The 26344-nt window shown below is 43.8% G+C and overlaps 1 protein-coding gene across 1 annotated transcript in view; it reads left to right on the top strand.

Annotated features, from left to right (window-relative positions):
• The first annotated feature begins 684 nt into the window (after window positions 1-684).
• Window positions 685-26344, top strand: part of pitpnc1a (phosphatidylinositol transfer protein cytoplasmic 1a) — a 51613-nt gene continuing 25953 nt past the window's right edge. Inside the window, exon 1 of the mRNA XM_077532277.1 lies at window positions 685-1121. Within this exon, the coding sequence (XP_077388403.1) occupies window positions 1074-1121 (48 nt within the window). The 5' untranslated portion in view covers window positions 685-1073. The remainder of the gene's footprint in view (window positions 1122-26344) is intronic.

Below are 26344 nucleotides of genomic sequence, written 5' to 3'. Positions count from 1 at the left end.
TTATATATTCATTCATTCATTCATTCATTCATTCATTCATTCATTCATTTATTTATTTATTATACTAATTGGTCATTATGGCTAAAGTTCAGGACCAAGGTCAGCTCCCTTTACATTCATTTCATACAACCGATGTAATAGCAGTTGAGCATAAGAACAATCGTTACAATGTACATACGTTATTTATTAGCACTGCGTATTTGTTTTGGAACACGGGCGGTACATCAAAAATAACAAGAAGAAATTATGTAACATATTGTCCTTTTTATTACTATTTTATTTATAATCAGGTATTGTGTAACGAGATTTAGAACGCCTCAAAAGCGTATTTCATTTATTTAATTTGTTGCATTTCTCGTAATAATCTCGTTTGTGACTTTTAAATCATTGAGGTCATAAAGCCTTATCTGCACTGCTATTTAGGAAAAAACAAACACTATCAAAGATTCCTGTTTTGGATTCCAAAATAAAATCTAACAAACTATTTCATAAAACGACTACTAAAGATAGAAAAACATATTTAAAGACGTATGTGGTTAAATCAATCAATGAGGAAAACCACTACTCTAACACGAGTGAAGTTGCCTTAGCAGCATTGAAAAACACGTTGCAGTTTATATTGCGAAAGCCCGACTTCCGTACTTCCTGTTCCGCCTCCTCACTTACTTCCACTTGACTGCGTCGCTTCAGTTCAGACCGCCGTGTTCTTTCGCTGCTCTGAGCTGCGTGTACCACCTAAGGTTTGGAGTTCTTGAAACGCGGTTTTTGCGAGTCACCTTGGGTTCGGCTACTGTTCTCTTTTCTCTTTTTTTTGGACTTATTATCCTCACTTTGAAACTTCCCACTCGTGTGATCCCTAGCGAGAGGACGCAAAAAAAAAAAGTGAGCCTATAATCAAGGTGGCATCTGTGAACTTTGCAGCATCTTTGGGAGTGGAGGAGGGAAAAAGGGGGGATCAAATGGTTGTCATTCCTCTCAATGAATGATTTCAACGGAAAGCCTCACTTGAAGCTGCACGAGTGAGACGGAAGTGTGCTTGTATACGAGAAAAAGAACATTTTGGGGTCAAGACTATGCTGATGAAGGAGTACCGCATCTGCATGCCCCTCACCGTGGAGGAGGTAAGGCACATTTATCTGAAATTAGCCACAAAAGCGTAATCTTGTCTTTTTTTTCTTTTCTTTTTTTATATTCATTTTTAAAAAAGCACATCTTAAATCTTCTTTCACCACTGTATGAATGGAAAATCCATTCATGCCAGAATGCAATGCCAGAATCCGTTCCAACATTCCAAAACAACAACAAAAAAATACTATAGGTGCTTTTTTTTTATGAGGGAAAAACACTCTATATTGTACTTTATACAAACATACGGTAAGTAAAGAGAAGTAAAGAAGTAAACAGTTTGTGCATCTTGTTTAAATGCTTCAATTCAATTAATTGTTGATTATGCTGCTCCCTCTGGTGTGCCCGCCTTGGCCACCAGAGGGAAGTAGAGTCATATAGGCAAATTAGTTAGCACGTCAATGTTGTTTTCCATTATGTGTTAGCATTAAGATAGCAGGGGCACTTTTAAGTCATCTTTATTTATATAGCGCTTTCAAACAGCCTTAGGCAAAGCTGTTTGCATAAAACAAGGCGTAATCCTTAAGTAAACTTCAACTGGAAGTGGCATTAACCAGCTCAAACCCCACCTGTTCAGAATATTTATTAAATCTATCTGACAAACAGCTACTTGTTGTGAAGTGAGTTGAATCGCTGCCACCACACAGCGCCCGTATCTTGAGTTTGCGCTCGCAAGTCAAAGCAATTCAAATCAGGATTCAAACGAAAGGAACAAATCTATAACTGAGAAACATAAAGTAAACACACTTGATTTGTTTTAGTGGGCCACCTGAAATGATGTGACTGGCCGACTTTCACCCCTAAACCTTGCGTTTGACACATTTCACTATTGTTGTGTTCACTTGGCGATTGTGAGGCAGCTGGCACCAGGGGGAGCTGCTATCTACTCCAACCCCTCTGTTTTGGCTTCAGGATATGGGATTAGAGGGGGATTGTGCTCAACATCAGCCCTGCTGGGATCATTTGGTTCAATATAGGCTTTAAGTACATCATTTTGACTGACTTGTTTTGCTCACTGCACCATGTTTGTCTTTTCCTCATCTGGGTTACTATTGGAGTGCAGACGTGAAATGACACTTATGAAACATGCTCTTTTTTTATTTTTTTTTATTTAAAGGCTTGTAACCGAAAGCTACACAGTTGAACTCGAGTTCCCGTACGCTCAGCCTTGAAAATGACATAGATAGTGGGAATTAATTTATTACCAATTCTCCCCTCAGTTTATCATAGTTGCTTGATATCAAGATGTCACAAGATGGTGCCAAAGCAGTATTTTTTATATAAAATATGGCTTTGGACTGAGCACAAAAACTACAATTTTTCATTGCAGTCAACTATATAGTCCATCCATCCATTTTCTTGACCGCTTATTCCTCGCGGGGGGGTGCTGGCGCCTATCTCAGCTGGCTCTGGGCAGTAGGCGGGGGACACCCTGGACTGGTTGCCAGCCAATCGCAGGGCACACCGAGACGAACAACCATCCACACATAAGCACACCTAGGGACAATTCGGAGCGCCCAATTAACCTGCCATGCATGTCTTTGGAATGTGGGAGGAGACCGGAGTACCCGGAGAAGACCCACACGGGCACGGGGAAAACATGCAAACTCCACCCAGGAAGGCCGGAGCCTGGACTCGAACCGGAGTCCTCAGAACTGGGAGGCGGACGTGCTAACCACTCGTACACCGTGCCGCCCAACTATATAGTCCACAATATAAAAATCCCTATATCGTGGTTAGGTATGGATTGGTAGGGAATGAGAGATGGACGGCTTTTTGAATCATTCCTTCATTCCCTACGCCTCAACCACAATACAGCATAACAACGATGATGATGATGATGATGATGATGATGATGATGATAATGATGATGAATTTCACTGTTGCCTGAAAGTGACTCCGTTTCCTCTACAAGTGTTTTATTGAGCGCAGTACTGTGCCTAAAGGTTTTAACGGTTTATGGTGCAAGGTAACCTTCCACCTTATGGAATCATTGCGTCTATAAATAAGCGTGTTGCCATAGAGGCTTATAGTCGTTAGCTTGAAATTGCATCGTTGCCATGAAGTTTGTGAGGCCACTTACTTTGTTTTATTGTCTTTACATTGGCTTCAGTTTGAAATTGAACTCATCCATATGTTGGGCCCGCACCCTGAAGTCTATTGATCCTAATCTTGCTTGATGGTGACGTTTTAAAGCCTTAAGTAGTTTCTCTCAGTTTGATGTTTGTAATTAACGGCGGGCTACTTTATCACATCGAGGCTTTGTTTCACTCAAGCGAAAGTGGGAGATACAGCTGTTCTTAGACCAACTGAAGGCAATCGCAGTTTTGTTACCTACAAAAAAAATCTACATATGCTAGCTTGAAAACAACCAGAATTGGGCCTAACCAAAATGGCGGACTCCCTGTGTCTTTTCAGGCATGGATACTTGAGAATTTTTTGTGCATTTAGGCTACGCATAATAGATATGTGTACCAAAATTCATATTGTTAGGACAAAGTGGCTTTGAGGACTGAAATCCCCCCCCCCCCCAAAAAAAAACAAAAAACAAAAAAACAAAAAAACAAAAAAAAAACATAAGTTTTAGACTTTTGCCAGCTAACACCACCAATGTTGAAAACTCAAATTATTCATAATTTAGTGTTGCCGATCTGTCTCATATATGCAGGTCAAATCTCACAGTACTTGGACAAGATATTGAGAAGCAAGTATGTCTATGAAGCACCCCTGGTAATAATCACAATTGAGCCTAAAATGTCCGCTTCAAACCAAAAAATGGCAGACCTCCTGTGTCTTTTTGGGCAAGGCTTCTTGTGTTGAATTAGCATAAATACCGAGTGTTTTTTTTTTTAGTGTTTAACTAATGAGATCATTTTGTAGAACCAGGAGAAAATATTGTCAGTCTTGTCCACGTGTTTGGTAGGAAAACATTTTCAAAAATATTCTTTAAAATACAACTAATTGATTAAACTCTTATTATTTTTTGCCATAGTTAAGGAAATGTTGGCGATCCCTTGTTTGTAAGTATTTAATTGAGTGTTTTAATTTTTTAAATGGCTGAATGAGAGAAATTGTTTAAAAACACAAACAGTCCATCCATTTTTCATAGGGCACATGTTGAGTCATGACTCGGACTGCGCATCACAAATCAGAGCCTTGTTGAATGGCCCCCTTCTGCCAACCGTGAAGTGGTGCGCTTTGCAAATGAATGCGCCCCCATCACTATCAGTCTTCAAACAGACCTCCTCCTTAATATGCTTTTTAAATTGAAGCACTGCAATCGTGAGAATGTCAACAGGTGCAAACAAATTAGGGTCATTATTATACACAACTGTGGTTTAAGTTCTCGAAACAATGTAGTCACTTTGTATTGTGGTTGTGATGATTATGTTATGACTCATGTTGCTTGTCGTGTGAGGCCAGTTTTGCTTTATTTCTCGAGTATGAGTGTGCGTGAACTTAAATATAACAAGTTTTACAACAAGTTTTGCTTTGAAACAAACAAAATAAAACTGTCCCATTGGAAAGCTAGTACTATAGTGCTTTTGAATTCCCCGGGAAGATAATATTTAACTCTTTGACCGCCAAATACGTGTAATAACGATTAGTAAAATCACGATATATGTCGCCATAAACGTTAAATGACATCAACGTCTAAGTGTCTAAGCAATGTCTAGGTGCAGCGCTACCTGGTCAATGGGTTGTGGAATCAAAATTACTCACTAACTATGGCCAGCAGATGGCAGCATTGTATCTTTTTCCAATGGGCTGCCGGTGTATGGAATTACAATGAAACATGACAGAATCTGATGAAATCGAACTTTTTCAAGGATGACGTGAATGATCAAAGCCTTTGCCATATTAAAGGTTTTTTTGATAACGTGGCAGTAAAAGGGTTAAGATGGCAACCGATAGAGACTGAAATGTGATTGGACGAAATAATTTAACATTTCACAGTCACATACTGGAAGAAGTGAAGCGAAGAGAAATGCTATCCGAAGAAGGGAATATGTTGAGAATAAATTAATAAAAGTTCCCGGAACAAATGTTAGAAGAATGTAGGTTGTGCTTCTGAATAACCCCAAATAAAGTTCAGCTGTTCTAATAAGTGTTTCCTGGCACTGACTGCTATTTTGAATGTTTTTAAATATTACTATTCAGTGTATTTCCTTTTTATTGATGTCATTTTGCAATGATGTATATTAGCAGGTGATATACTGGGTCAGTTTTGTTTTATTTATCCTGCGAGTGTGTACATATGGAGATGCTCCACGTCTGGGCCGCGACCCAAGAGGTTGCTCTCGTGCCTCTCGCTGTGTTTTGGCTCAGCGGCCTGACTAATGAGAGTTCTGCTCCCTTATTGTTCCCGCAGGAGGTCGTGTAGCTCGTGACCTGGCTCACGCAAACCCATATATCAGGCACACACACCAGATGGATACAGTGTTGATATAGGCCAGATGTCATAGGATGAGGCATTTGGGAGACGACAGGTGCGCGTCAATAAGGTGCTGGATGACTCGAGGTGACTCGAGTCAGCATAATTATTTGCTTGTGTTTTCACATATGAGCAGTTTCAAACGCAGTGCGGCTTCCTCTGTAATTAAACCGACGCTCATCAAAGAGCCTTTTGAGATGGTTGAGAGCTTTGATTTGATTTCCACCACTGGCATGAGGATCCCCCTGGTGAAAAGATGAGTAAATGAGCTGCGAGTTAAGAGCAAACGCAGAGCACTTTCAAATCAGTCTTTATTTAAGACTGTTACAAAAAAATGCAGTTTAGTCTACCAATAGATCCATACAGCCATTACTATTACAGTCAACATTAGAGATGTTCCAAAAAATATTGTCTACGATATTACCGGTGTATTTTTTTGGGTGATAAGAATTTGACACAACGCGAAATTGAGGTGATGACGTAATGCATAACATTATACGTCTTCGTGTCAATTTGGACGTGCACGCGTCGTTCGTTGCTGCATAAAAAACTGTAGGAGCGCCACTTCTGTCGCATCTTCGGCAAAGTGGAAGTGAGCTTCGTCATGTGGAGGCTGTTTTGCTACAAGAGGTCACTAGAACATCTGAACTTGATTTGAAGTTACTTGAAGGCAGCTTAAATGGCGGAGGGTGTGTGCTGACGCCCATTTTATGAGTTTGATTGAGTACTTCTTGAATACAGCCACATCCTAGTTATGGGGGTGTGCACACTTGTGCAACCACATGAACTCAGTCATGTAGTTTTAATTCCCTTCAAAAAAGATGACTATTAGTTTCAGTTGAGTTGTACTGCTGGAAAAAGTTTTGAGATGGTTTCTTTTGATCTTGTTTTGTTTATTTATTTATTTATTTATTACAGACTTTTTATATATATATATATATATATATGCCCTGTATAGTTAGAATAATATAACCTGACGACTGAAGAGCAATTTTATGTTTAACTACTGCGGGTAAACTTATTTGTGTTGAATCTCTTTCCATTAAACGGTTTGTATGATAAATCACAAAGAAGCTTTTTAATTTTTAAGTCATAATCTTGTAGTTGAAAACAGTTGTAATTTTTAAGCATCAAGTTGTGAACTTGTGATATTGCGATCTATAAACATTCCAGCATTGCCATGAGATCTCGTCAAGCTCAACTGTGTTGTAATTTTCTCAAACAAGGAATGTTTTAGAATGAAATATGCGGAATCAAGTTCATTTAAAGATATTAGCAAGAGATGCACTTTCCAGACAGCATGAGTACAAATACTTCAAGGGAGGCTTGAATTTTTTTTTAGCACACAACATGCTCTGCCTGTGATTCATATGAACAACTTTGGTGTTGTAATCATTAAGTGTCATGTTTCGGTTTTTTGGGTTGGGTTTTTGTTTTGGTGAGTGTTGGTTGTTGGTGTTCCGGTCTTCTTCCCCAGTCTCGTTATGTTAACCTTGTCCACCTGCTTGTGTCTTCCCTTCCTGATGTGTAGTGCTGATTGGTTCCCCCTCCCTGCTGTGTCTCCCAGGTGTGTCCGGTTATTGTCATTAGTGTTGGTATAAGGGAGTGGTGTTTGTCTCACGCGGGTGTGGGAGCATTGTTTGCTGAATGCTTGCTGAATGTTTGCTGCTGGAATGTCTGCAGGGTGCTTGTCTACATGTTTAGTCACAGTGGTGTCTTTAGGGCCAAGTCTACCCAGTCTTTATCGCCAAAGTCTACCAAGTCTTCCACGCCAAGTCTACTAAGTCTTCCACGCCGAGTCTACTAAGTCTTCCACGCCGAGTCTACAAAGTCTTCCACGCCAAGTCCACAAAGTCTTCCACGCCAAGTCTACAAAGTCTTCCACGCCAAGTCTACAAAGTCTTCCACGCCAAGTCTACAAAGTCTTCCACGCCAAGTCTACAAAGTCTTCCACGCCAAGTCTACAAAGTCTTCCACGCCAAGTCTACAAAGTCTTCCACGCCAAGTCTACAAAGTCTTCCACGCCAAGTCTACAAAGTCTTCCATGCCAAGTCTACAAAGTCTTCCAAGCCAAGTCTACAAAGTCTTCCACGCCAAGTCGTCAAGGTCTTCCACGCCAAGTCTACTAAGTCTTCAAAGTCAGCCACGCCAAGCCTTCAACGTCAGCCACGCCAAGTCTTCAACGTCAGCCACGCCAAGTCTTCAACGTCAGCCACGCCAAGTCTTCAACGTCAGCCACGCCAAGTCTTCAACGTCAGCCACGCCAAGTCTTCAACGTCAACCACGCCAAGTCTTCAACGTCAGCCACGCCAAGTCGTCAGTCAGCCACGCCAAGTCATCAAAGTCTTCCAAGTCTTCCACGTCACGCCAAGTCTTCGGCGTCACGCCAAGTCTTCCGCGTCACGCCAAGTCTTCTGCGTCACGCCAAGTCTTCTGCATCACGCCAAGTCTTCTGCATCACGCCAAGTCTTCTGCATCACGCCAAGTCTTCTGCATCACGTCAAGTCTTCTGCATCACGTCAAGTCTTCTGCATCACGTCAAGTCTTCTGCATCACGTCAAGTCTTCTGCATCACGTCAAGTCTTCTGCATCACGTCAAGTCTTCTGCATCACGTCAAGTCTTCTGCATCACGTCAAGTCTTCTGCATCACGTCAAGTCTTCTGCATCACGTCAAGTCTTCTGCATCACGCCAAGTCTTCTGCATCACGCCAAGTCTTCTGCATCACGCCAAGTCTTCTGCATCACGCCAAGTCTTCTGCATCACGCCAAGTCTTCTGCATCACGCCAAGTCTTCTGCATCACGCCAAGTCTTCTGCATCACGCCAAGTCTTCTGCATCACGCCAAGTCTTCTGCATCACGCCAAGTCTTCTGCCTCACGCCAAGTCTTCTGCCTCACGCCAAGTCTTCTGCATCACGCCAAGTCTTCTGCATCACGCCAAGTCTTCTGCATCACGCCAAGTCTTCTGCATCACGCCAAGTCTTCTGCATCACGCCAAGTCTTCTGCATCACGCCAAGTCTTCTGCATCACGCCAAGTCTTCTGCATCACGCCAAGTCTTCTGCATCACGCCAAGTCTTCTGCATCACGCCAAGTCTTCTGCCTCACGCCAAGTCTTCTGCCTCACGCCAAGTCTTCTGCCTCACGCCAAGTCTCTGCCTCACGCCAAGTCTCTGCCTCACGCCAAGTCTCTGCCTCACGCCAAGTCTCTGCCTCACGCCAAGTCTCTGCCTCACGCCAAGTCTCTGCATCACGCAACGCCAAGTCCTCGCCATGATCTGGGTACACGTCCAGCCCAGTCTTCTCCACTTCAGTCTCGTCCAGTCCTTCCCCACCACAGTCAATAAAGTCATGCTAGTTGCTGTCATTCCACTTTTCCCTGCCCGTTCATTCCGCCTCTGGGTCCGTCCATCACACCCCCTCCGTGACAGAATGCTCCCACCAACCCGGACCCAGCGGAGGTTCCAAGTCCCCGTTGGCCTCAGGACCCCGTTCCGTGCCGGCCTCTCGTCCCCCGTTCCGGCTCCGCGCCGGCCTCTCGTCCCCGTTCCGGCTCCGCGCCGGACTCAGGACCTCGTTCCGGCTCCCCGCCGGACTCAGGACCTCGTTCCGGCTCCCCGCCGGACTCAGGACCTCGTTCCGGCTCCCCGCCGGACTCAGGACCCCGTTCCGGCTCCGCGCCGGCCTCAGGACCTCGTTCCGGCTCCCCGCCGGACTCAGGACCCCGTTCCGGCTCCGCGCCGGCCTCAGGACCCCGTTCCGGCTCCGCGCCGGCCTCAGGACCCCGTTCCGGCTCCGCGCCGGCCTCAGGACCCCGTTCCGGCTCCGCGCCGGCCTCAGGACCCCGTTCCGGCTCCGCGCCGGCCTCAGGACCCCGTTCCGGCTCCGCGCCGGCCTCAGGACCCCGTTCCGGCGCCCGGCCGGCCTCAGGACCCCGTTCCGGCGCCCCGCCGGCTCCAGGCCCTCGTCCTGGCACCTCGGCAGCCCAAGAATGCCACGCCTGTGCCGCTTCAGCCCCTGGCCACTTCGTCGCTGCCGGTCCCGGATGCAACGCCTGCGCCGCTGCCGCCGCAGCCCCAGGCCGCTTCGCCTGCGCCGCTGCCGCCGCAGCCCCAGGCCGCTTCGCCTGCGCCGCTGCCGCCGCAGCCCCAGGTCGCTTCGCCTGCGCCGCTGCCGCCGCAGCCCCTGGCCGCTTCGCCTGCGCCGCTGCCGCCGCAGCCCCTGGCCGCTTCGCCTGCGCCGCTGCCGCCGCAGCCCCTGGCCGCTTCGCCTGCGCCGCTGCCGCCGCAGCCCCTGGCCGCTTCGCCTGCGCCGCTGCCGCCGCAGCCCCTGGCCGCAACGCCTGTGCCGCTGCCTCCGCAGCCCCTGGCCGCAACGCCTGTGCCGCTGCCTCCGCAGCCCCTGGCCGCAACGCCTGTGCCGCTGCCTCCGCAGCCCCTGGCCGCGGCGCCTGTGCAGCCTAAGCCCCTGGCGTCTCAGGTCCCCTCGTCGCGGCCAATTGGCATCTCAGGTCCCCTCGTCACGGCAGAGTTGCCGCCTTCTCCCGCTTCCTCATCTCTGCCCCAAGTCAAGTCTCAAGTTTCCTCGTCACAGCCCCAGCCAAAGTCTCCAGTTTCCTCGTCTCTGCCCCAGGTCAAATCCCCAGCTTCCTCGTCACAGCCCCAGCCAAAGTCTCAAGTTTCCTCGTCTCTGCCCCAGGTCAAATCCCCAGCTTCCTCGTCTCTGCCCCAGGTCAAATCCCCAGCTTCCTCGTCTCTGCCCCAGGTCAAATCCCCAGCTTCCTCGTCTCTGCCCCGATCAAAGTCTCCGGGCCTGGTGTCCGCCCCAAGCAGTGCGGTCATGGTGGCCGATCCGGGACCTAGCGCCAGGCGGCGCAGAAGACGGGCCCACCACGGGGACCGGCCCTTGGCGGAGCCACCCCAGTTTCAGCCCTCTGGGCCGATGATTTTGCCTCCTCCTGGGCCACCCCCGGATGCGGAGTTTATGGCATTGTGTGAGGCCGTTTTTCGCCCCCTTGTGTCCTCCTATTCCTACCCTGGTTGAGGGCTGTGTTTTGCTCCCGTTCCCGTCCCCGCCCTCCCCTTTTTTGGCTTGTGTTGTGTTTGGGACGTCTGGGAGCCGTCCCTTGGTGGAGGGGTACTGTCATGTTTCGGTTTTTTGGGTTGGGTTTTTGTTTTGGTGAGTGTTGGTTGTTGGTGTTCCGGTCTTCTTCCCCAGTCTCGTTATGTTAACCTTGTCCACCTGCTTGTGTCTTCCCTTCCTGATGTGTAGTGCTGATTGGTTCCCCCTCCCTGCTGTGTCTCCCAGGTGTGTCCGGTTATTGTCATTAGTGTTGGTATAAGGGAGTGGTGTTTGTCTCACGCGGGTGTGGGAGCATTGTTTGCTGAATGCTTGCTGAATGTTTGCTGCTGGAATGTCTGCAGGGTGCTTGTCTACATGTTTAGTCACAGTGGTGTCTTTAGGGCCAAGTCTACCCAGTCTTTATCGCCAAAGTCTACCCAGTCTTTATCGCCAAAGTCTACCAAGTCTTCCACGCCAAAGTCTACCAAGTCTTCCACGCCGAGTCTACAAAGTCTTCCACGCCGAGTCTACAAAGTCTTCCACGCCGAGTCTACAAAGTCTTCCACGCCGAGTCTACAAAGTCTTCCACGCCGAGTCTACAAAGTCTTCCACGCCGAGTCTACAAAGTCTTCCACGCCGAGTCTACAAAGTCTTCCACGCCGAGTCTACAAAGTCTTCCACGCCGAGTCTACAAAGTCTTCCACGCCGAGTCTACAAAGTCTTCCACGCCGAGTCTACAAAGTCTTCCACGCCGAGTCTACAAAGTCTTCCACGCCGAGTCTACAAAGTCTTCCACGCCGAGTCTACAAAGTCTTCCACGCCGAGTCTACAAAGTCTTCCACGCCGAGTCTACAAAGTCTTCCACGCCGAGTCTACAAAGTCTTCCACGCCGAGTCTACAAAGTCTTCCACGCCGAGTCTACAAAGTCTTCCACGCCGAGTCTACAAAGTCTTCCACGCCGAGTCTACAAAGTCTTCCACGCCGAGTCTACAACGTCAGCCACGCCGAGTCTTCAACGTCAGCCACGCCGAGTCTTCAACGTCAGCCACGCCGAGTCTTCAACGTCAGCCACGCCAAGTCTTCAACGTCAGCCACGCCAAGTCTTCAACGTCAGCCACGCCAAGTCTTCAACGTCAGCCACGCCAAGTCTTCAACGTCAGCCACGCCAAGTCATCAAAGTCTTCCAAGTCTTCCGCGTCACGCCAAGTCGTCAGTCAGCCACGCCAAGTCATCAAAGTCTTCCAAGTCTTCCGCGTCACGCCAAGTCTTCCGCGTCACGCCAAGTCTTCCGCGTCACGCCAAGTCTTCCGCCTCACGCCAAGTCTTCCGCCTCACGCCAAGTCTTCCGCCTCACGCCAAGTCTCTGCATCACGCAACGCCAAGTCCTCGCCATGATCTGGGTACACGTCCAGCCCAGTCTTCTCCACTTCAGTCTCGTCCAGTCCTTCCTCACCACAGTCAATAAAGTCATGCTCGTTGCTGTCATTCCACTTTTCCCTGCCCGTTCATTCCGCCTCTGGGTCCGTCCATCACACCCCCTCCGTGACATTAAGTGACCAAAGAAGAAGTTTGCCGATTAATCAGCATCGGGCCTGTGTGTAAATACGAGCACCATATTGTGATGATTTTACTCCAAATAAAACAGAGCCAGTGTTAGAGCCCACCAGTGGTTGCTGCCAATAGCAATCAAGCAGTTTTTCAACATTACATAATTTCAATCACATCCATTTTTCATGGCCTTTGAGAACAAATTCTTGTTTTTCTTCCTAGCGCTCACAGTCTGGTTGCTCAATCAGAACACTTCTCCTTTCTCCTCTCGCATTGACAATCATCTGTTCCAGCTCTTGTGCTCGTTCTCTCTCTAATCATTTATTTGCTGCCCTGGCGTTCCTTCAATCCCCATATTAGATGGTGGGCAGCAGGTCGCTGCTTTTTCAGAGCAACAACAAGTAACTAATACAGTACAATTTGTCTGCCGGCTGTGGAATAATTCATTTTAATGGTGTTATTTGATGCTCCCTTTTTGATGCGCGTGATCTGTTGCAAACTTGCGAGCAGGGAACCTGTCACACGTCCATGTTCTTACATATGCATTGTTTACACATGCAGTTTCTTATTTTATGTTTTGATATATATGTTACATTACAATAATGGTTGATTGTTTTCTTGACCAGACCTTTTAATTGAACGATGGGCATATCATTTAAGCTGCTTCTATGAATTATTAGTTTATTAGGATGGAAGCAAAGATGAAGAAGCAGTGCCTTGAAATAAGAGTTGAATTTGTTCAGTGTCCATGCCATATTTATTTTTTTTGCTTCAATTCAATGGACTGCTCCTTTTGGTGTACACGGATCGACCACCTGGGAACAATATAATACCGACATAGCAATGCACAAAAAGAAGAGTAATATTGTAATATTTCCTGTCTACATGTTGCTGCATCTCCATTGCTTAAAGGATTATAACACTGACACTGATGCAGTCCCTTCAAGACCATGGCTACTAATAAACCATCTCCCAACGTTTCACCTGCATTTCGCAATGCTGTGATGGCGGCCTCAGCTCTGATGATGTATAGTCTATTATGCTTTTGTCGTCTCCCTTCTGAAGTGAAGTAAGCATAGTGTACAAACTGATTTCCCGGCATAATACTCCCTTAATATTTTCAAAGCTTTTCTTCCGTCATTTGGTGAATCTCTCATAATTAATGAGAGGCTTTTGTCATCGAGGAGTTGAATCATTTCTGCGTATGCGTCAGCATTTTTTTTTCTCCGTCTGTTGCTCTTGCAGTGTCGGCCGTTGGTTCTTCCAGCACAGTTTCTTTCAGCCCTGTTAGATGGAAATGTCCCAACATTTTGGTCTCCCAAAGCTCATACTTGCTCTCATCTCCATCGAACGTCAGTCGAGGCAAACTGCTTGTCCCTCGTGGATCCATGATGCTAGTTAGCTCTTCTTGCTAATTAGCCGTCCGTTAGCACGCTGTTCGTCGCGACTTTCTACACGGTGGATACTGACCAAATTTCCTTCCGAATGTCTCCTGGGCCCAAAACCTGTTATGTTTTGGCAGCTGAACGATGCATTCGGATGAATGGATGACGGAAAGATGAAGTTTCTTTAGCCAAGTATGGCGTATTTATTACAGAGCACAACAAAACACGTCTGCACTCAAGAGCCTCCAGGCTCAAAGTAAAAACAAGATAAAAAAAAAAGAAGATAAAAGAACAAAGGAAGATAAAAGAAAAGCGCAATGTTACACATCACTGAGTACATATCTCTCAACACTTTACTAAGGCTCCGGTTGTTTTAAATACACATTTGTTGTTTTTGTTGTTTCATGTTTTGACAGCAAATTTCAAGTAGGAGCTGCCATAAACAACCTCCTTTCTGATGAATTGTTCATATCTTCCAACAAGCTGCTGCTTGTTGAGAAAAGAGCTGAGTTAAGAGCGCTTAACATTTTTGCTCACAAGTCAAAGAAAAAAAAAAGTATATTATTAGTTGCATCGTTCGTATGTGAAGGCACCACTGTATCTGAACTTCTTAGCTCCAGGGTGTGACTACTTTAGCCACCTGTGAAAGTTCCATACATGTCAGTGCTACAATAGCAACGCAAATATCGGGGCAAATGCAAAGGGTCAAACTGTCTACTATTAATAGCAGAGAGCTGACGACTAAATTTAAAGCCGGTCATTTGGTCAGGTGACGGAATCAAGAGTGGCCGAGTCACTGTGACACATGCTAAGTATTTTAACAAGTATACTTGAACAGCCACTCAAACCCACAACACATGTAAATGTGAAGAAAGATGATGTTAAAACTGGGGAGAGCTGAGATGAAAGCAAATTAAATCTGCTCACTTTCCGTCCTAATGTCAATGGCAAGCACCCCAAAAAACTATTTAAACATTAAATGCAAATGTATTGATTTTAAAAGTTAAATACAACTGAACTGTACTTAGATAGTATTGTTTTGCATACCACTAGAAGGACCCTACAAACCACCACTTTGACAATCACCCTGACCTGTCTAAATGATTTCCTATGGCGGACTGTCGTTAAGTCAATTTCACAACTTTCCAGTTAACCATCTGTTTACATTTGCACTCCAAATAATTTTATTTATTTATTTATTTTGTATAGGACATTAACTAATTTACTGCCCGATGTTTTTAAATCAGTTTAGACTGATCGTTTCAAGACCCGCAAAAGTGTTCTTACAAGCACAGAGCCTCCCCCCAAAAAAGGAGTCGACTATTATTTCGCTTAAAAAAAATAAATAAAATGTTTTCAGCTTTCCTGCTATCAGCAGGGGTCCTTTCACAAAGCAGGTTTAGTGAGAACCCTGAGTCTGTTAACCCTGAGAAATGCGGGAAACTCTGCGTTTTCCGTTTCAGAAAGGGAGGCAACTGAAATCAGAGAAAAACTGATCGAGCCTACCGTAGTGACAGACTCAATGAACCTCACCTGGTCGGTACCAGTTTTATCACAATGAACCTCGAGCTTCTCTCTGTCTCCTTTCAGCCACACACGACATTTGATTTCATCATTCATTAAGTCAGCTGTCGAGTTTTGGCATAAGATAGTTCTGCCGTCGGTTATTTAAAAAAATATATTACAGCCGTTAATTGAGACGGTTCTGTCTGTACAAGAATTGTTTGAGGAACGAAGCTGGTTTTGCTTCCGCGTAAACAGGGCCTTACTCTGCCGTCACTTGCTATGGGGAAAGATGGACGTTACCACTCGGAAACTCCTAATTACGACCACGTTCTTTCTGTTCATGTGATTTTGTTGTTATAGAAAAATTGTGTATGCTACATAATTGTGTAGATTCTAAAACAGCCTGCTGTGCTAGCGGACGTTAACGCCCCTGTAAGTGTTAATATTTCTTGACATTCACGAATCCTTCTGCGCTCTCCACCATGTTGGAACTTGAACAGTTCTCTCAACTCGGAATCTATTACCATACCAGATGAAGGCAGTATTAGTCCCGTTTTTTGGTTCAGTCTGCGTTGTCCATTGTTTGTTGCTGTTGGCAGTGTATGTCTTGCCTTGTTTTTATCTCTCACGTCATGCCATGCTCTGGATTTGGACTTTGTTGTTGAGTTTTGTTTTCTTATTTTTGATTGGTGCCTTCTCTGCCTCCTTAGTTAAAAAAAAAACAACTTTTTGGGAGTTCGCCTCTGCCTTCTTGCCTCTGCTTTCCCGCGTTTTGGTCCTCAACCACACCAATCTGACATTCGTTGAACATGGTTGGAACAAGTTTTGCTCTGATGGAACAATCAGAAAGACAGAAACAAGCTTATGTCACCAAGGCCCATACATACCCGAAACAGTGCCCCAAAAACAAAAATGACAAAATGAATTTCCACTACAGTGCCAGTTGTTCTCCTGCTGGTCACTGCTGATGGTGCATTCAACCACAGTGCTGCTCACCACGACAATTTAAAAACAACTTTCCTTTTTGCACGTACACAATTTTCTCCCTTTCCAAATGCATTCACACTTTGATTGGTTTCCACATTGTGGGTGTCACCAGAAGTGATATTCCATTTAGCACGTTGAAAGAATTCCTCGCTGCCAATAATGTGTCGCTGCAAAGCTCAACAACACCTGTTGGGCCGCGCTAATGCTGCCTGTGGCGATGCGTTTTTAAAATGCACACACTGTAGAGTTCAGCTTCAGTGGTCTCGCAGAGGAAGAAAGGCCAGTAGTGGGTAATAATCAAGTATAAATAAATACTGTACTTAAAATATTTTTTTCAGGTATCTATACTTTGTACTTTCTCTTTAGTTTTCTGACAACTTTTCACTTTTAGTCCTTACAATTGAAAGCAAAAATATGACAAGTGAGATTTTTTTTTTAAATCATATTTTCATTCATAATGCTACGGGGTATGCACATCTGGATGTCAATATCCTCTGGCATTATGGGAAAAATGCAGATTTATTAGCATTTACCCTACAAGTAGGTTACATTCAAACATACTTGCAAAATGTTTAAATATGTTTCAATGTACTGATAAATATGTTTGATCGTACTTGCAAATATTCTCAAACGTATTTAAATATGCTTAAACGTATTTGCGACAACAATTACTTGCCTTGGTATAACAATTCAAGTTTATTCAGGACTCGGTCGTTGACGTTAACGAGAATCTCGAATGCTGATGACGGCCCCAAGTCCAGGCACTAGTTTGAACGTACTTGGCAGGCAAAAATGTGCCACGTTTCCGTACTATACAAATTAATAGAAGAGGGAAAATATTTTGGCGTGCCGAGTTAGTATCGAAAGGGTAGGAGTGTATACAGTAATGCTTTTTTAAAATTCGGTCTGTACTATTTTTTTTTTTTTTTTTTTTTTTTTTAACTTAAAGAAATTAAACTTTTACGAGACTTTTTTTTTTTTTTTTTTTTACAAAAGTATCTGTACTTCTTATGTACAGGGTGTGTGAGTACTTTTGCCTGAAGAAGACACACATTAGATATTGACTGGGCATGGTGCTGATTAACTATAATGTTTGTGTCATGGAATGCGAATTTGCCAGCTCATTTTGGCGGAGACCATCAATTTTAAAGTCATCAATTGCCTCTTGAAGATAGTCCCCGAAAATTCCCTGCAGTTTATTTAGAAGAATGGGTTTAATAACCGGAAATCGAGTTGTGACAATCTGTTAGGCCGCTCTGCTTTCTTGATTTAAAAACATGAATCAATAATGCTGTAGGCTGCTAATTACGTATAAAACTGACTGTCCCGAGCTTTAAAGCCGCTAAAGTTGCTGCATTTCAATTAACATTGAAGTCATGTGGCACTTGTTATTGCTTTGCCCTTCTCGGACCTGGCCTTTATTACCTTCAAAATGTTCTGACATTCCCAGCAGATATTTTCACCTTCGCTGTGCAGGCATGCTCGATGGGGGAGTTTTAAATTGGGCCCCCTCTCACTCACTGAATTTGTGCCCATGCAGCTGTGAAGACAACACTGCATTCATCCTTCACACAAACACACACACACACACATGCCTGGAAGGGCTGACACACAGGAAATAAATCCCACACGGGTGAATCATGAATAAATCATTCCTGCTGTGATCTCTGAGATCTCAGAAATCACTTTAAATCTGCCATCTGTTGCTCTTTTTTTCCCCCCCACAGAACACATTTCCCTTGACAAGTGCGTCTGTAACACTTGCCATCAGTTCATGAGATCTTGAAATGTTCATTATCTCTTATCTTGTTCTTGTTCCACTTCTTTTCTGTCTGCGCAGTGTGAAAGCTTGGAATAAAGATGAGGTTCCTTTGGAGGGTGTGCAGAAGCATGTAATGATCCACTAAAGTTAAATCTCACCTCCATCATCTCATCCGATGTGTTGAGGATGTCAAAAGATTCTGCCTGTCATATACACGCCTTAGGAAACAGAACCAATTTTGGGTATTTGACACATTGCTTGGAAAATAATTGAAAATTTTGGGTGCCAAAACCTACACTGAACCCATCTTTCTTTTACAGAAACGTGCTATTCATTGTCATTTTTTGGTTGTGGATACAGAGACCACGCTAATCCAATATTGATACAACTAAACACTTTAAAATTGAATGAATTGATGGAGTTTAACCGCCTTAAAATAATGTATAAAGCCCATCATGAAATTTTACCAATTAACATGCATATCAATTTATTTTTTATTTATGTTTTATTTTTTAAAGGGGAAAGTGAGTACAAATTAAGAGGAACAGATGGGTTTTTTTTTTCCAAACCTAAATACAGAACAATACAAACTCAACTCAAGTCGCAGTTTGTGGAACAATCTGGATTCTAAAACCAAATCATCTCAGGCTATTTGTATTTTTAAAAAATGTGTTAAAAGCACAATTACTGGAATAATAGATTTAGCACAAGGTCATGCTATTTCATTATTTTGTTTGTTACTTTTAAAATGTACTTTGTTACTTTTACTTTTTACTTTTGTTTGTTACTTTCTTGACTGTTTGCTGTCTTTTGTGTTGATCATTTTTGTTCGTTAATTAGGGACTGATGTCACAAGATTTACTTCTTTCTCCCTCCCTTGAATTGATTGAACTGAAAATGGGGAGGGTGGCATCTACAATTAATTGGAAGAAGAGAGATCGAAGTGTAGGACACTGCATTCACCCATGCTTGTCTACCACCATTGTTTAGATTATTTAAACACAACTAAACCGCCTCTTACCCTTGACTAACTACATACACATAACAATACGTTAAAATATGTGTAACAAAAGTGCAAAGATATAACCAAATACATGGAGTCATCATAGAGACATGACCAATCGGCCGGTTGAGTGAACTTCCCAAAGCCAACATCTTTGATGACAGAAAATGGCTGCAAATGTTTCAACCAATGCATGCAGACAGTGAAATGTCTGTCAAGTTTTCACTTGTTCATCGTTGCGTTCAGAAATAAAACCCAAATAATCCACACCAGGGCGGCACGGTAGTCGAGTGGTTAGCACGTCCGCTTCCCAGTTCTGAGGTCTCCGGTTCGAGTCCAGGCTCGGACCTTCCTGGGTGGAGTTTGCATGTTCTCCCCGTGCCCGCGTGGGTCTTCTCCGGGTACTCCGGTCTCCTCCCACATTCCAAAGACATGCATGGCAGGTTAATTGGGCGCTCCGAATTGTCCCTAGGTGTGCGTGTGAGTGTGGATGGTTGTTCGTCTCTGTGTCCGCCTACTGCCCAGAGCCAGCTGATAGGTGCCAGCAGCCCCCGCGACCCTTATGAGAAATAAGCGATCAAGAAAATGGATGGATGGATAATCCACACCAGAGGTTTGATTGAAATCCTAAAATCCTTTGTTCGTGCTAGTGGTTTGATGTTTTATTAGGTCAGTGAGCTGCCGGATACAATTACAACTGTGAACGCACAACAGGTCCGCCTACATTCCACATTCCCCAGTGACTTGGCATCGATTTGTTACCTGGGCCTTTAGTGGAGACTTACCTGACTGAATACCACTATCACGTTGCATATATCAAACCACCAATAGCTCATGCTAGCCGAAGATGGCTGTAATAAGTTTCGTTCTGGCCAACCAATCAGAGCGCAGAAGATTGCTGACATCATTGAAGGCCAAGTCACTGGCCACATGAGAATGATTAAAATGTAGTTGCTTCAAGACAGAGTGTCATTGTTATTTGAAGTTAGATGGTCCAGCACTACTGATTGTGAAGACCATGGGCAGATTATCCTAACATAGCAACACACAGCGGCTGAACTCTGATTGGACAATAAAGGCTTTTACACAAACTGGCACTAGAGCCGTCAATAGGAGGACCATAAAATGAAGAGAATAGACTGTTTGGAATAAACTAATATACAATTTCATGTTACAAATGCTAGAACATACCTAAAATGTCTCTAAAGACTGATGGACATAGTTTGAAACAGTCTGGCAAACGGAAAGGCAGGTGCAGGACTGAAGTCTAGAAAGACAAGACATAAGTAGATAAGGGAGACACAGGTGGCTAAACATGGCACAGTAAAGTCAGCAACAGGAAGTCAGGAAACTCGACAGGAAACTCTTAATAATCTATCGTCACCTCAAGTCGCACTTTGTGTCAACACGCTGGCTAAACAAGACGCGATAGCGGCCGCTGAGAATAGAAGCGAGGCGGCCAGATTAACGGGACAGGTGGCGGCAGCGATGTGGCGTGGTGGGCGGTAGGAGCAGCTGGCCGTGTCACAGCGTGCGACGATCACAATGTATCAGGACGCATTGTGCGCTCTGATAAGTGAACGCACTCAGAAATGTGTTCCAAAGTGGCGTTCATCACTACTCATCGCTGTGGATGTGTCATTGAAGGTTTATTTTTGTTCTCGGGCGCCCACAGCTGCGCTAATCAGCTTTTATGTCACTGACGTGAATACAAATCAAGAACAGTGTCAATGTGATTTTTTTTTTTAAACAAGGTGATAATAGATAGGCTGTTGCCGGCTGTGCTTTTGGTACCTGGGCCCTTCAGTGGGGACTTTGACCCCCGGTACAAGTCTAGCGCAAAAAACAGTTTAACTGTGCGCATTGAGTTGTCTTTCTTCAGGTATTTTCCTAGACGGGCAAATATTTTCAGCATATTGGGGGAATAAATTTAAATTACTAATTACAAAAAAAAGTATCCAAAGGGTTTTTTTTGCCATTTTTTTTTAAATATGCAAACCAAATTGTTGCATCCAAATGCAAAAACCAATTTAATTGTACACAGCCCCAGAGTGCCAGTAATGAGACACTAGATTTTGGATGTGCTCCAATGCTAATAAATCCAATTCACAGCAGCACCAAGTCACATGCAAAAGTGCATTTGTATGACGTGCTACCAGGGAGGGCCCGTGACGAAAATACGATTTTGGGCCCCACACTCTACTGCCGCAAATAGAAATTTTTCTAAGGCCCTTGTCCCTCTACTTGTTACAAAAATTAATGAATGATAGTGACCATTGCACTCTCGCATAAGGGTGCTGTGTGAAAGTACAGTATGCTCCCATGTCTATTGCAGTGTCCCTGGTTGCTATAGTAACAACCCACAACTGTTGAAGCGATCTCCTTGAAGATGAAGTGTTCTTGTGCGCGCGTGTGTAGTGTGCACCTGTGCATGCAAAATGGACGGTTGATGACCCATACGAGTGTCTCTCCTTTTAGTTACCCTGCCTTCGATATTTTAATGAAGATTGTAAAAAGAGCAGAAAATCTCGTCTTTAAAGCATACAGTACATCCAGTGTCGCACTTTCTGTGTGTATTATGTGTACAACCTTGACTGAGTTAATGCAGTTTGCAACTTCATTCGCATGGTTGTAAATGTGTTGGAAATCATTTCCTGCACGTTTGACCTACTTTTGTTAGCTGAAAAGAAGCGATTAAAGAAAATGGAAAAATAATATATGATTGGCTACTTGCAAGACAGAACTACAATTGCACTATCAGTTCCTGGCTCTTTTATTAGCTGTACTACACGTTTTGGATACGTCACATTGGACACCGACACTAACGTCGTTACATCAATTGTTCACGTGTCTCTGAAAGTGAAACGCACACAGTTGTAGTAATATCCCGCTTAGTTCGCTGGCAAAGTCTATAGAAAAGGCAAAGGTGGATAAAAGCATTCTTTGGTTCTGATTCTAAATTACTTTTTTTTTCTTTTTTTTTTTGCTTGTGTCACATGCTTACATTTAATAAACTGACATTTAGTAAAAGCTGGTAGGGGATCACGCATTTATTTTGGGTTGTGTCCTTTGTGTGACAAATACTGTGGATTTTTTTTCCTTTAATATATTTTTAATTCATAATTTTATTTTTCATATTTTTTATAATTATATTGAATGATTCATGTGAAGCGGACCCCCATTATATTACTGTTCAGCAGTCACAACATACTATTTTCTCTTTCTTAGTGATTGCAGTTGTGCAGTACAATTGAAATTATCCATGACAAGTGTGTCAAAACAAGATCTGTTTTTCACAAACCAGACAGAGGTGCTACTAGCACTGATGAGAGCACCAAACTTCTAGAGCAGGCACTCACGCAAAGCCAGGGAAAGTCCATCCTGAGGGTTCCACTGGAACGGTTATTCTTATTTACATTTAAAAAACAAAACAAAACACAGCATTATTTGAAAATGTATATTTTTAACAACAAAAAATAACTGAAAATATTTAAAATAAAAAAAGTTTCAGTAACAAGTGGACAATATGTACCCTCTTTTTTTTCATCTTGAAAAAATATTTTTCTTTCATCTTTCAATTACTTTCCATTTCAATCATACTGACAGATGAAATGTTCATCCACAGCCTTTAAACTGGCGATTTGTGCAGTTTACCACTACACATGTCGGCATTTTGCAGCCAAATGCCGAGATACATTTCTTGGGAGTGCCAAGATGGCAGCCCCGCGGCTTCAGAAGTCTTGGCCTATGGCCTATCCAATGCGCAACCGTGGGGGGCTCGCGGGAGCTCCCCGCCCGGCCGCACCCCAGAGCCCAGGGGTCGGGGAGGTGGTCGGTCGGCGACGGAGTGGTGGCACGGCAAGCGGTGTGCCGCTGGTTTCCGGTGGCGACAATTCGGGCCAAGAGGGCCGACCGTCGCATCCCGCGGAGCCTCCGCCTCGCCTTGGTTCGGCCTCCCCTTTCCCCATGTACACTCAACCTGGCCCAGGCCGCCTCAGAACCCAGCCGTCGGGTACGCAACTCTCCCCACGCGTTCAGAGATGAGCCGAGTGTTGTCGTGCGCCTGCTAAATGGACCGTGCGGAAATAACCAGTGTTGTTGAATAGCTGCGGTTAGATAATCCTGACGTTTAAAAACCACGGTTTATCGTAAAATTGGTTAATTGCTGCACCCCTAGCATCAACAAAAGCTCCAATTTCAGGATTATGATACGCAACAATCTGAAGTTGACATGGGTAAAGCTTTTTCACTCACCACTGCATCCACCTAATCAAGCTTTTGTTGTTACAGTGCATGTGTAACTTCTTGTACCGTAATCATCTGAAAGTCCATCGGTGAAGTTATCAGGTTAGTGTATCTGAAGCTCACTTGTTGAGTAAATTTTGACTCCCAACACAAAGCAAAAAAAAACAAAAAAAACAAAAACTGCTCTTTGTACGGCCAGCCCCAAAATAATCAACAAAGTGTTGTGTAATACTCACATGTCCATTTGTGTGCCTTCTACTAGTCCTCTCTCCAACTGACAGAAAAGATGTTAACACTTGTGGTCTTCTCCAATTCATTCTTTTGCATTTCTATACTTTCCCGACTCCTTCCTCGCCATCTGTCTCCATCTGAGCAGGAGATGCAAGAAGTACACTGTGCGCTCCATATGCATAATAAATCAGATGGATTCCCCCAAGCAGGCTGAAATTCAACTTGTACCAAAACACCCCAGAGTGGAACCGAGGGGAGACGCGAGAGGGCTTACGTAACTCGCTGAGAGTCTTGTTTATCAAGACGCTCAATGAAGCCTTGTGAAGATGGAGTAACCTGCTTCGTGGCTCCAGGCTTCCCAAATGGAAATGAGAAATTCCACCGAACAGAAATGTGGAGTCTTTGCCGTTAGTTGCAGTCTGTGTGAATGTAAAAGCACCCTCACCCCACACCTCTTTCTCATTATGTGACATTTTTCTGAGGACAAAAAAAGCTTGTGAGAAAATGGTGGGACGTGGATATGAACAAGGAAATGAGAAATAGTTCTTCTAATTTTGATGGATTGATTGCATGCATTTGGGAGTAAGAGGATGTCAAAAAAAGATTCTACCCCTTCACCGTTAGCTAAGAAACTTTCCAGGTAAAGCAGGCTGAAGTGTCTTTTGTCACAAGGAGAAAAGAAAAGGCAAATAGTCAAATCCTATTATGTAATGGCTCCCCAATCTGCCTGCTCCCTCTGCAGCGCTTTACTTTCTTCTACGCTCACAGGCCTTCTGATCTTCTTTACCTCAGCCCCCTCCCGTCTCGTCTTTGCCATCTTCTCCCATTCTTTCGAGCGGGCCACCCAGTGTGCCGCGAGGCAAAAAGAAAAAAAAAATCCGTACTGAGTGATCTTGACGTTATGCAATGGGTGGTTGAGTGACTACACTGCAGAGATGCAGGATGAAAACACGAGAGGAGGAAGAAGGTGGAAGCGTCTCCACCTGCAATGATCGCCGTAAATCTGCAGTATATATACAGCGGTGCCTCGGGGGACAAAAGGCACTCCATGTCATTGTACTTTAGAAAAACATAGTAATTAACATCATTAAAAAGAATTAAAAAGAGTTGAACAGTTTATGTCACACTGCATCAAATGAACGATGTAAGACAGACGGATGGATATTGTTCATTGAGACGCGTTAACTTCTCGACTCATCAGTACGGCACTAATATTAATTAGTCATTCTTCGTAGAGGATAAAGACTACATGAGTCCTGTTAAATTCGCTGTTTATGTTCAAGCCACTGCTTAAAAGTTTAGGGTTCAGTGCAGACGTACGATAAACAACAAATAATGATGAAAAATAATTGTTATTTTGGCAATTTCTAAATCATTTAAAGACCTTGTTTAATCAAATCTGTCCAAGACTTCGTAATTTCATCCTCTCATCAGTACATCTCCGATTCCAGTAGTCCTCCATGAAAGTAAAGCTTTAAAACTTTATTTGGAAAATCACTTTGCAATAATGTCCTGTTTTTGACCAAAGTTTTGGACATTAAAAGATGTTTTAATCGATTCAAATAATAAAATAATCATTAGTTTCAGCGTTAGTTCAGTGTCATTTTTTTACCTGGTATCCCTATTTTGCCTTTTCTCACAATCACAACACACACTTTCTACTGCCTACCGCGACACATACTCTGTTCATACCATACGTTGTATACACACCGAGTTTGAGTTAGTGTTGTTCCAATGCTGATACTGGTATCGGCAGAGGTGCCGATACTGCATTAAAACAGTGGTATCGGTATCGGTGAGTACTCACAAGTAACATACCGATACCATTAATTCCAACGCTAAGATAGGATTTTGGATGCAGCATCTTGTGTCTTGCTGGTGCATGACATTCACTGATATGTGACATGTTCACTACATGCTGATCTAAGATATCCTATTGGCCCTTGAATGCTCTGAACCAATAGCAGGACAGCTTTTTCATGTTGAGGAAAAAAAAAACTTATGGTATCGGTATCGGCCGAAACTGGAAAGCTGGGTATCGGTGTTGTATCGGGGGCCAAAAAACAGTATCGGAACAACACTAGTTCGAGTGTGAGGTGCCTAAACTTGTCCGACGTGTTGGCTTTACTTACTCATAAACGACATGACAAGCCAAAGTGACACAACAGCGTCATCTACAGGAATCTGTCGGTCATGGAGTGGTTTACAAAGCTGAACTTCACAGACAAGCTGGGTGGCCCTCTTGCACTCCTACACATTAAAAACCGTACTTGACGAATATATGTTGGCATGTTTGGATTCTAGTTGACGAATAAGTATCCATTCTATTAGGGGTGTGCTAAAAAATCGATTCATAAAAGAATCGAGATTCTAACTTATTAATTGAATCGAAATTAATATCCAAAAATCGATTTTATTTAAATTAGAAATGAAAAGAAGGGGAAAAGGCAGTTGTAGCCCACATGCTGTTTTTGTGGAAAAAGGAAATAAATAAATAAATAAATAAATGTTTAAAGAAAAAAAAAAAAAAGACACTTTAATGTCTCTATTTGTCTTGCAAAGCAGACTGGAGTAGATCATGACAAAGTTGTGCATATCTGTAAATCGAAGCAGTAACCATTTGACAATCAAATAATTTTGAATCGAAAATCGTTTGAATCGAGAATCGAAAATCGATTCTGAATCGAATTGTAGACCCAAAAATCATAATCGAATCGTGAGACAGTCAAAGATTCCCAGCCCTACATGGTGTCACGTTTGGGGGGTGTCGGAGGCAGGACCCAAATGCAAGGGGCAACAAAAACAGGGCAAGACAAGGATGCAAGTAAAAAGGGGATTTAATTCAGAAAAAAAAAGGTAAACAAGGTACTCTGGCAAAATACAAATTAACAAGGTCAAAACAAACTAAAGCAACAAAAACACAAGGGCAACAAGGCATGGCATGGACAACACGGGATGACTGGAACTGAAAGAAAGCAGGGTAACTAAATACACATGGTAACGAGATAACAACAGACACCTGGGCAAGATACTAGAGGCTTGGGGAGCTGATTGGTC

The sequence above is a fragment of the Festucalex cinctus genome, chromosome 1, assembly GCF_051991245.1.
Source record: "Festucalex cinctus isolate MCC-2025b chromosome 1, RoL_Fcin_1.0, whole genome shotgun sequence".
Taxonomy (NCBI): domain Eukaryota; kingdom Metazoa; phylum Chordata; class Actinopteri; order Syngnathiformes; family Syngnathidae; genus Festucalex; species Festucalex cinctus.
This window is presented reverse-complemented; position numbering and strand designations above follow the sequence as displayed.